This window comes from Pleurodeles waltl, chromosome 1_2, assembly GCF_031143425.1.
Source record: "Pleurodeles waltl isolate 20211129_DDA chromosome 1_2, aPleWal1.hap1.20221129, whole genome shotgun sequence".
Classification (NCBI taxonomy): domain Eukaryota; kingdom Metazoa; phylum Chordata; class Amphibia; order Caudata; family Salamandridae; genus Pleurodeles; species Pleurodeles waltl.
In genome coordinates, this window is record NC_090437.1 from 484,846,552 (window position 1) to 484,858,722 (window position 12,171).

Below are 12,171 nucleotides of genomic sequence, written 5' to 3' on the forward strand. Positions count from 1 at the left end.
AGTTTTTTACGCAAAAACGGAACAAACTTGCAAAATGTAATTGTGGCCCATATTTATACTTTTTAGCGCTGCATTTGCGCCACTTTTTAACGCAAAAGCGGCGCAAACTTACAAAATACAATTGTATTTTGTGAGTTTGTGCCGCTATTGAGTCAAAAAATGACGCCAATGCGGCGCTAAAAAAGTATAAATATGGGCCTGTATTTTGCAAGTTTTCGCTGCTTTTACATCAAAAAATTATGCAAATGTGGCACTACAAAAGTATAAATATAGGCCAAAATGTCTAGTCACAAGGGGTAACAGAATGACCTCTTTAACGAATATTAATTAGGCAGGCATTCTTTGTAACTCCATGTGATAGGCTACAAACACAGAGAGACAGTGGTCTGAAACTAACAGCAGACAATCATCCCTATGTTTGTATTCCCGAGTGACTATTATGTATATATTTTTTAAAGCAACCAAAGTTATTTTGAGGAACTGGTAACATTTCAATGATTTGCAACCACAATTGCAATCACAAACCATTAATACGTACTATTCTGCATCTCAATTAGGAGGGGATGTCCTTTCACGTCCCTCCATGTCCCTCCATAATGACTATACGGATGGGTTGGTAAACTCTTTTTGTGAGTCAGAAATGCCTCACTGGCTCACTAAATTATTTTAGGAGATAAAATGTGCATTTGGGGTCACAAACCCTGCGTTTTTGAGAATTATGGGGTCTGCAACAGCAAAATGGATTTGGACATCCAGTCATAAGTTTCTGTTTAAAACATGTGAGGCTAGCACAGAGGCAGAAATCAATAAAGTAGTGGAAAGGAGGGGGCAGAAGTGATGACGGATGGTTAACCAATGTTGGTGCAGCGGCACAGGAAGATCTGAAAAAATACTGAGTAGTATCTTCTCGAGTGTGGAGCCTCTGCACATAGAAAAGACCTATCTTTACTACTTATACACCCCTCTGTGAATATTAAACGATTGTAAACTTACACATCAGTGTATATTTATCTTTTGGAATTAGGACCACAGAGAGGGTAGGCAGTGTACAATGATAACCACAAGCAAGGAAGCCACACAAAGGACAACTCGGATTTGATAGTGAGGGTGCCACTATACGCTTACAGATGGAAGAGTCTCTTAAAAGCACAAGTAGAGGGATACTGCTCAACCAATCAAACCACTGAGACTGAAATGATTCTAGACAAGAACAAAAGCAAAGAATAGGGGGAACCCCATCAAACAAAGAAGAGACAAATGAAATAGACAACAAAGTAATCTAGTCTTGAGCAAGTGGCTGACCAAAACTCACTCTAAGCATGTGTTAAATATTGGAAACAATAGATCTGACCAAGCAGTCTGTAGCCTAGACATAGCAATATGAGTTTGTGTTTGGTTGAGGAGCATAAGAGATCCAGTCAGTTAGTTACAAAAAGTGCCAGGGAATAGCTGTGTTAATTATTGTGGGGGCCCTGGACACATTTTTATGGCAGATAGCACAATACTAATAATGCTGTGAATTATTATTTCATGTGGATGCTGAAGAGTTACGTGGATTCCGACACATTTTTTTAGTCACGTGTATTTTCGGGCTCGGGACCAGCAAGTGTCGAGGTCGACATGTGCTCGGCAGGCAGGTTCATTCATTAAACAGTTTTCCATGCGAGGAGGGTGTAATTGGAACAACTCTTTGGCGCGGTTAGTCTGCGCTATTGTCAAATATTGCATTGTTTTGTAGGACGTGTTATTTCTCTTGTGTTCGGAAGTTGATGCTGTTTTCTGGTTTCTTTTCTCACATCACTTTTAATTGATGAAATGTTGGCTTTTTCAGAAATAAACATCAGGATGGAGAGGTGGAACACAAACACGCTGGTCCACCTAAGGTTCCGACCCTGTACTAATGTTTACAGTAATAACTTCCGGACTCCTGGGTTAACACGAGGCAATTCAGCTTCATAACATGAACAATAGCTTGGGGCTAACAGCAGGGCTTCCAGACAATTTTGCACTGGTGAGGTGTCATTTTGCAGAACATCGACGTTGACCGACTATTGCAAAAAAACTATATTTTGCTCCACCTTCTTGGTCGAAGGGTAGGTGCAACAATTGCCCTCCATGGGCCATATGTACAAACACATTTTCCCATTGACACAGAATGGGAAAAACCCATTACTACATCTGGCCCCATGTGTGCGAAATTGCCCAGAGGCTGTGGGGCACAAGTACAGCACAAAATCTACATAACATTTACCAAGCCACCCAACGCCACCTTGCAGGGCACTGTAGTGATTGTTAAATCTGGAGTAACGCAAGGCAGCGCAAGGTGCTGCCTAGTGTCCCTTTACCCCGGGGAGGCATTCCATGAGGGGAAACATCCTTTATGCCGACTTTTTTATAACGAAGTTCTGGTTAACGAAAGCGGAACAACGCTTTCTTTAACAACAACTTCGTTATTTTGTGCCTTAACCACGCATGTCCTGAACAACGAACATGCATGGTTAAGGTACAAACAAGGGAGTCGGCTGAGGAAGACGACGCAGATGAGGCGACGACTCAGGTAAGTGGGGGGTTTTAGGTTTTGGGGAGGGGGTGGGGGGTCGGGGTTTAGGTTTTGGGGTGGGGTTGGGGGGGTGGGGCGTTTTTGGTTTTGGGGAGGGGTGGGGGGTCGGGGGTTTTAGGTTTTGGGGTGGGGTTGGGGGGGTGGGGCGTTTTAGGTTTTGGGGAGGGGGTGGGGGGTCGGGGTTTTAGGTTTTGGGGTGGGGTTGGGGGGGTGGGGCGTTTTTGGTTTTGGGGAGGGGGTGGGGGGTCGGGGGTTTTAGGTTTTGGGGTGGGGTTGGGGGGGTGGGGCGTTTTAGGTTTTGGGGATGGGGGTGGCGGGTCGGGGTTTTAGGTTTTGGGGTGGGGTTGGGGGGGTGGGGCATTTTTGGTTTTGGGGAGGGGGTGGGGGGTCGGGGTTTTAGGTTTTGGGGTGGGGTTGGGGGGATGGGGCATTTTTGGTTTTGGGGAGAGGGTGGGGGTCGGGGTTTTAGGTTTTGGGGTGGGGTTGGGGGGTGGGGCGTTTTTGGTTTTGGGGAGGGGGTGGGGGTTCGGGTTTTAGGTTTTGGGGTGGGGTTGGGGGGGTGGGGTGAGGCATGCAGGATCAATGGGTGCCTGTTACTAATGACTTTACCACAAATGCCTTTACAACGAAATATCGTTGTTAAGGCATTCGTGGTAAAGGCATTAGTAGTAACAACGAGGTCAGTGTTCTGACCTCGTTGTTTAGGCACCCGTTGTTTTGTCAGTCGGCATTCCGTCGTACAACCTTCCATGAGTGAAACATAGGTATTCCTATGCATCCACACATGGATTTTGGCTCATTCCCATATTTACCATGAGAAGCAGACCTGGGAATGTGTCAAAGTGCTACACCTTCCTAGTAAAGGCATAACAGAGAGAAATATCTTCAATTCGCCTCATTTCTTCCCATTTCAACCTCTGCTACATTCTGCATCACAGGCAGAAAAAGGCAAAAGTCCTCAAAGGATTGTTTTTATGCAGGAAGGTGTCCTTGCCTGTAAAAAAAAGAATCTTATTGGCATTGCAGGCACCGTTCCACCATGATGCAAGGGTGCCTGCATTGGCGCTAGACAGCCAAAAGTGCACCAGCGCAAGCTGAGAGCAGGAATGCGCCATTTCCTACAAGATATGGCACATTCCTGCCCTCTCCCTTTCACTCGGTACAGTATTTTACAGTGGCAGCTCGCCGGATGAAAAAATCACGGCGCACGGCCAGGGGGATGACAAATAAATATATATATAATACATGTATTTTTTACTGTACCTTTCTTGCCGCACCCCTCCAATCCTCTCCTCGGTCCTCCACTGCAGACACAGGCTCCTAGCCTGCCCTGCGTCCAATCCTAATGCTGCTTTCATGCTGTTTGCAGCATGAAAGCAGCATTAGGATTGGATGGAGCGCCCAGCCAGGTCGCTCCGAGACAGAGTGAGAATCTCTGCCTGCTGTCTCCAACCCAGCAATGCAGTGCCAGGTTGGAGAGAGCCTGCTGCGCATGTTTGTTTGGCCGGCCCGAGACGACTATACATGCGCACTGAGGGGGAGTGCTGTGCACTCCCGCTCCATCCGTCTCAACGCCCGTGACCCTGACGCTTCGACCAGAAACCAATAATAAACATATGAACTATGTTTTGCAGTTAGAAAATATAACACATTTTAACTCTGTGAATCATGGTTTTAAAGTGTGAAGCACAATGAGCTTTTTTCACACTAAGGCCCATATTTATACTTTGTTTGCGCTGTATTTGCATCCTTTTTTGATGCAAAAGTGGTGCAAACTTACAAAATACAGTTGTTTTTTGTAAGTTTGCATTGTTTTTGCATCAAAAAGCAGTGCAAATGCGGCACTAAAAAAGTATAAATACGGGCCAAATTGTTTGACGAATAACAGATTCATTGTATGCAGAAGTAGTCAATATATATGAGGTCAGAAAGAAAAATTGCAGAATGTTTGCTTGCACAATAAATCACATTTTATGTTATTTTTTCAATGCTGGTTCCTGTCTTATTTAAAAAAAAAACACGGACGCTGCGTTCCTGTATTAGTGTATTGTGTAAGCATTGCTGTCCTCGCGCCCAGTAACCAATGCTTCTTTTGTTCCAGGTTTACCCATGTACCAACGACAAGGAGTGTGAAGTAGGAAGATACTGCTACAATCCACATCAGGGACCTTCTTCCTGCATGCTCTGCAGGAGGAAAAAGAAGCGTTGCCATAGAGACGGCATGTGCTGCCCTGGGAACCGATGCAACAATGGTATTGGAGTTGATCTACTCACTGTATTTTTCTAATTTATTCCAAATGAGCAGTAATTGTCTTCATTATCTAAACTAAGAACATGCATTTTCCCTCCTGGATTACTAAAGTTTTCTTTGCAGTGAGAGGAGCCCATGTAATGGCCAGCATCCCCAAAGCTGCTATATTGCACCGTGTAATTATGGAATGTCGTTTTCTCTTTTTTGAACAATTTCACATCAGGGTGGATCCAGGGTGATTACTCGAATTCAGTAATCTCTCACAAAAGCTAACGGATAATCAAAGTAAATTAGGATTAGGTCGTTGATCCTCTAGAGATATTACAAAACATAACTGAGGCAGTTTTCAATAAATAGGAATCATTTTCTACAACATTTGCAAACACTTATGGTTTAAGATTTCCAAGGACTCTTAGGAGTCAACCATTTTAAATGCAGACAGATTGCTCTGCTTTGGTAAAGGTTCTTAGATACAGAGCACTCAGAGACACTAATATTTCTTGGAAGCGGCCCTCAAATCCAACCTTCAGAGACAGCAATGCACTGTTAATCGTGGTGGATGTAAGCTTTTACATGTGTCTAAATTCTGGAAAATGTATAAGGCATGGAAACCAAAACTCACCCCATTGTAATTTTTTTTCTTCATTATAGAAAAAAAATGTCAAAAAGTTAGCATAGACTATGAGCTGATGAGAGGCTTAAGGTGGGAAAAATGTCCAGCCCTGTCATGTATTTCATGGTCAAAGGGTGCGTGATGCTACTTCCACTGCCCATGGTGAATTGATGTTCATGCATATATATTGCTGTCATATTACTTCTCCACCAGAAATCTACACTACGGCTCTGATTTAAGCGTGCCTAGCGCCTCCTTGTGCCACATTAAAGTCATTTTTTTTTCTCGCTAATGTGGCCCAAGGCCAAAATCGCCACGCCAGATTTACAAAGTGGTGCAATGCATGCATTGCGCCACTTTGTAACCCTTTGCGCCACAATCTGCCTGTGCCAGGCATAATGTATGCTAGGGGGGCGTTCCCCTGTTAGGGGGGAGCGTTTTTCAGCATTTTTAATTCCTGCTCAGGACAGGCGTTAAAAGGGGGCACACCATTTGCTACAATGGGTCTCTATGTACTGTTCAGGGTTAGCGCAAATTTTTTGGCACTAACCCCGAACAGTACATCAATAGCATCAAAAATGTTGATACTATTGTCCCCTTCCCTGTACCCTGGTGCACCATATATTAAATATAATGTCCACACAGTAGCATTAGAGAAGCACTAAGGGGCGCAATAACAGTGGCCCTGCACTGGGTCAGCACCACTTTTCATAAATCTGCCCCTAAAGGTTTTAGAGTGCGCTGGTACTGTAAACAGAAGCAGATGTTAAAACAGCATGAAGCAATGACATGCTTGGTATCGCATGTCCATTGGGAGTCTACGTTTTGAGAATGTTGAGCACCCTTGGCCCTCATTCAGAGCTTAATAAAACTGTCTTTGTTTGAAGAAAGTCTTGTCAACCCATCTTCTCCTTTCTGCGTTCAACTGCAAGCAGTTGCACTAATGGAATGATCGGAGAATGCCGTGTTTCGGACCATCATCCCTTACGTCTGGTTGTACTTTTAACTCCCTTAGTATATTTTCTCCTGTTTTCTTCCTTTCTAGTTTTCTGAAGCGGACAAGGTGCCATGTGGCGATATATGAAACACATAAATATATGTCTTGTTCTGGTTTGCGCTCCTTCTAACATGAGATGATCCATACCCTTAACGATGAGAGGTTTTTTTCACAACTCCCTCTGAAAGCAATGGTGAGGGTCGGACTTGGACAGAAAATAGGTACAGGCCGCAAAATAAAAGTACCCCTCATTAGCTAATCAGGTAGCTATAAAAGTGGCCCACGTTTGCAAACTGAGGCAGTTTTGAACGTTTACAAACATGCAGCAAAGGTGTTTTTGTAAAGTATGGGAGACATCTTCTATTTGTGCTTGCTGCAGAGAGTGCTCGTAGTCGTATCAGGGAAACGAACAGTAACAAGCATTTGCAATGCAATGCATCTCACGTTTGCTCATGTTAGAGCTGTTAACTTTGTAAATTTCTAACTGGACTTTTCTTGCCACTTAAATTGAAAATGAAAAGTAAAACAGCTGACATGAGCAAGCTAATTCAAAGCACCACGGCTGCCATGAGCGTGAAGGAGAGACACAAAAAGAAAAAGAAGTTCGCTCGCAGTCAGACGTATCGGGAAACGTGCAATTATCCATTTAACAGGGTCGATGTCCACGGTGGTAACAAAACCGCCCCAAGGAGGGGACAAACGTAAAGCATTTTCCAATGATATCAAAGGATTTTTGAAAGGCAAGCCCAAGAACGAGTGAAAGTGACGGGCGTGTGGTGGGTGTGGTTAAAAGCCCACAGAGAGATTGCCGCAGGTCAGACCGCTTGTGCACTCGACCTAAAAACCATCCCACCAGGCCATAAAACAAGCCCAGTCCAACCTTGGCGATTGGCCAACTTCTAACTGGTTAACCCAACCAATCATGTATAATGAATGTCTCCTGATTTACAGTTATGCTCAGAAATTTGACTTAATGTATTGACAGACTATGTGATCTGGTGTCTGCTAAGTTAGATATCAGTTTGGCTATCGATCAACGTATAGGTAGAAATGTCTATGCATAAATATATGTTCACGTATCACTTATTTAGGCAGAGTGTGGTATCATTTACCAAGAACATGCCTTTTGGATTGGAAAAAGAGGAATGCAAGTGTGATTGTTTTGTGCACAGCAGTGATGCTAGGAGGTATCAGTTTCTCTAGTACATTGTGGTGGCGGTGAAAAAGGGGTAGCAGATGTTCTTGGGAATCCCCTACCAGGCTCTAGCAGGTGGGGCTTCCCACGCATGCATGTTAACCCAGGAAAATCTGGAGATGCGTGTGAGAATTCAGGAGATACAAACACTGTGTGTGTTACTTTGCAGTGCAGTGCGTGGGATCTTACTGTTCTAATTAAAAATACATATATATATATATATATATATAGAGAGAGAGAGAGAGAGAGAGAGAGCGAGAGAGAGAGAGAGAGAGAGCACGCACGTTTCCACATCATTCAGACTTGTGTGTCTCGACATCTTGGCTGCAAGCGCAAACCAAAAAACCGCTCTGCACTGCACTTCTGTTTCTTTTGGGATGGGCTCTGTCAGAATTAAACAGGTGGTTCCGACGGCAGCCCACAGCTTTTCCATTACCAGGCTGAGCCAGAGGCTTGTGGTTGTGAACATTACAAAAGAAGCTTGACTCATCGTGTTCCAATCTCACTTCATTTAGGAAATAACTTTAGTACGGTTGTTAAGGGATTTCTACCAGAAGTTTGGCAGTACCCAAGGCTCGATGGATGATTCTAAATGCCTGTGAGTTCCCTCAGGAGGATGAAAGAGAAGTGATGGCCAATCCGCAACAAGGGAAAGTGGGTACTAATATGCAGCAGTATCATTTGAAAACCGGTCTAACTCACCTCAGTTTTGACTTGATGAGTTAGACCTGTGAAAATAGTAACGGTTTCATTAGCACTAGCAGTTATTTGGGTAACAATTTGGCTAGTATCGATAATTGCATCCAGTGCTTCCGGTTTCCGTCCACAATCACAAGACTGAGTGTGGGAAACAGAGACAGACTAAGGACCGAGTATGGCGCCCTGCTCTTAAAAGGTTCCAGTTAACGCTGGCAGGGTTTCTTTCCGCAAGTTTTCCTCCAGTTCCTGACTTGAAGACATGCTGCTTGAAATGTACTCATTATGATGTGTGCCGACATGAGGTAGGGAGGACCCATTACGGGAGGAGAACTTGTCTGGTAAACCCTAGTCATTGGGAAAAATGGTATGATCAGGGATGAGGTCAGCATGGAGAATAGAGTGTGAGCCCAGGAAACTGAGCTCACATCGAGTTAACCAGCATGCTGTCCGTTTCTCACTTATATTCCTGCCTGTTATCCAGACATAATAAATGGCGCCAAGGTGGATGGAATCTGACTCTGAGTGATTGGACCACAAATAAAGAGCCTGCACCCTGGCATGGAAGTAAAGTAACAGCAACACTCATTGGCTGCAACTGCAAGCCCTCCAGCGAGCCCACAGGAAAAACAACCAGGGCCTACCTGCACTAGGCAATACGAGGGAAGAGGTGAGGGCTCTGCGAAAGCAATATTGAGAGGTAGTGGTGTCAGAAGATCAGAAACCGGGAGAAGGATTGGCTACCTGGTGGCTCAGAGCACGACAGAAATGCCCCATTTCACCGGGTAGCAGTGCGGCGAGTGTGAACAAACACCAGAGAGAGCATTTGGCCCATTTGTAGTTTATGCACTGCCAATGAGCACCCCATAAGAGCACCCCATAAGACTGCAAGGGCAGCACATGACAAATAATATTAAAAATGAAAAAGCAAAGCAAAAGTGTGACAAACAAGCAATAAACACTCATAGGATGCCTTCAGGGCCAGACATTCAAGATAGTGCTGCCTGGCACAATCGGCAGGAACCTTCAAAATTAAAGTGCACCCAGAATAAAACATACTCTGAGACACCGTGACATCAGTGCCAGCACCTGCACAACAATGACAAATAACTACACATCCAAGCAACAGATAGGGCAGAGAGAGGATGTCAGAAAGATGGCCAACATTCCAACCATTGAGCCTTTGCCATATGTGGGGCCCGTCAGCACAAGCACCCACATGATAACTCTGGTTAGAGAGACTTGAAATGTATTTTGCTGCCACGGCTGTAGAAGACAACAGGAAGTACCACTTGTGCTCCACCTGGCTGGAAAGGACATTTACAAGTTGCTATTCATACTTCACATGATATGATTGTTGCAGCAATAAAGACTCATTATGAACCTATGGCCAATCCTTGTTATGAGAGGTTACAGTTCAGACAAACGCAACAAAATTTGAAGAATCAATTGACATCTTCTTCACAAGACTAAAAAGAGTACGCATATTTTGGGATCAGTGCCCAAATCAACTAGAGCTGTGCCTTTTCAAAGTTAAGGGCACACATTCTCCAGGGAAACCCCTGCCAGGCATACTGACATTAGATTGGTCAAAGGAGCTGTGGAAGTTGAGAGCATAGCATATGGAAGCAGTCCTGAATCAACCGATCAAATGTAAGGTTGTAATTCTTGTGTCTCAGTCCATACCTATAGAGAAAGGGAAAGAGTAATGAAACATGCAGCACCCTTGTGGATACTGTGGGGTCTATCCCATCGGAAAAATGAATGCCTGCAAAATGGAAGAAGAGTGCTTAGCGTGGCAAGGTGTACCACTTTAAACGGATTTGCTGATCCACCTGCTGCCTGAAAGTAACACCAGCTAAAAGGTTGAAGGTCGCCACTAGTCCTCCAAGCGTAATCAGAGAAAGTGACATGGATGGCGGCGAGGAAGATGGCATTGTCCACACAGTGCTCACCGTTGGTCAGGTAAAGTTGGAAAAGGGATCCCCTACAAACTGCCAGGTTGTTGGAAACAGGCCTGTAACAGCAATCATTGATGCAGGTGCTTCCATTAAAATAATTGCCATAGACATTCATGAGACTCTTGATACAGAACAAGCACTGAGGCCTGTGACTGTCCATGTATTTGCATACAGCCAAAATCAACCCCTGCCTTGATGGACATGTTTGTGACCAAAATCACTCAGGACCAGATCATCAAACCATCCAAAGTCCACATCACTGAAGGATGGTACTAAGCTGCCTGAATGCTGAGGCTCCATCTGATACAATTCGCTTTCAGGGTATATGTTACTCATCTGGATAGACTGTTGGCAGAATTTCAAGACCTTTTCCAAGGAATAGAATGCCTAAAAGAGAAAATAATCAAACTGCAGATTGATACAGTGCAACCAACTGCTCTGAGTCACTGTCGAGCAGCGCACTACTTTCTACCAAAGTTGGATGATGAACTGAAGAAGTTGGAGGAGGCACACATAAAAAAGTGGAGGTACTCACTTTCCCAAATTGTCGTAACCTGGAAACCGAAGCAAACTGGCGAGGTATGACTCTGTGAGGAAATGCGCCTTCTAAACATTCTGTAATTAACAGGGAGCAATGCATCACTCTCACAGTTGATGATCTTGTGAGTAAACTGAGAGAGCAGGGTGTTTCTCGAAAAATATCCTCCAATCTGGTTACCACCTGCTGATGCCAGACTTGTGGTTTCTTTATATAACAACATGCTAAACACATCTCGGCTTTTGCCTCTAACAAGCTTTCGAACTTCAGCATCTTGAGTGTCACAGAGGTTTTTCATAATACTATGCAAGAGGTGTTATTGAGACTGAGGGGTGTCACCAACGTGAGTCATGAGATACTCATTGATGCATCCTTGGTGGAGGAACATCATGTGAGGCTTTGGAATGTACTACAGAGACTCCGAGACTGTGATCTCACACTACACAAGGAAAAATGTGAATTCCTAAAGTCACAAAATAGTCTTTTAGCCTCCACCATGAGTGTCACCGAAGTGCAGAGAGTATTGAGGATGGTCAGTTACTGTGGGTGCTTCATTAAAGGTCTGACATCACTCACATGCCCCCTCAGTGAGCTCATGTAAGTGCCTATTCTCCGAGAAAAGGATAAAACACATGGGTGTTAGAAACGTGGCCTCTACTTGGCAGAGGTATACACCCTTGTCCAAGTAGGGACCACAATCCTAGTCAGGGTAAGTCACAACACAGTCCGAATTATCCTGTGCTCACCCTCTGGTAGCTTGCTGCTGAGCAGTTAGGCTTAACGTAGAAGGCAGTTTGTAAAGTATTTTTGCAATATCTCATACAGTAACACAGTGAAAACACTTCAAAAATACACCACACAGGTTTAGAATAATAGATAATATTTACCTGAATAAAATAAGATAAAAATGACAAAAATCCAAAATGCACAAGTTGAGATATCACTTTTCAAAGGTTTAAAAGAGTCTCAATCCTTAGAAATCAGTGATTGTATCCTTGTAACAAACAGTACCTGGGATACGTCAAAAATAAAGACGCACGTGGGCCGCAGAGGAGGAGATGCATTGAAAAATAAGGCGCTGCATTGGATTTTTCGGCGTTGGTCAGACGATGGATGGTTTCTTTCCATACTGAAAGGTGATTTGCCGATTTCCAGGAGCGCAGCCTTGGTTCCTCACTGCGGTGCAGGGATATTTTAATGCCTAGGGATGAAGCGTGAAAAATACTGAATGCGCTGGTAGAAAGGAGCAGGTGCTGCATCAGTCTGGTAGGCGTTGCATTGATTTCTCAGCTGTGAGGCGGGCGCTGCATCAGGTTTTCAGTTGTGGATCCAGCGCTCCATCGTTCCACTTGGCGGTGCA

The 12,171-nt window shown here is 44.3% G+C and overlaps 1 protein-coding gene across 1 annotated transcript in view; it reads left to right on the plus strand.

Annotated features, from left to right (window-relative positions):
• The window catches only part of DKK2 (dickkopf WNT signaling pathway inhibitor 2), a 219,961-nt gene that overhangs the window by 161,793 nt on the left and 45,997 nt on the right, over positions 1–12,171 (plus strand). Inside the window, exon 2 of the mRNA XM_069241195.1 lies at positions 4,662–4,812. Within this exon, the coding sequence (XP_069097296.1) occupies positions 4,662–4,812 (151 nt within the window). The remainder of the gene's footprint in view (positions 1–4,661; positions 4,813–12,171) is intronic.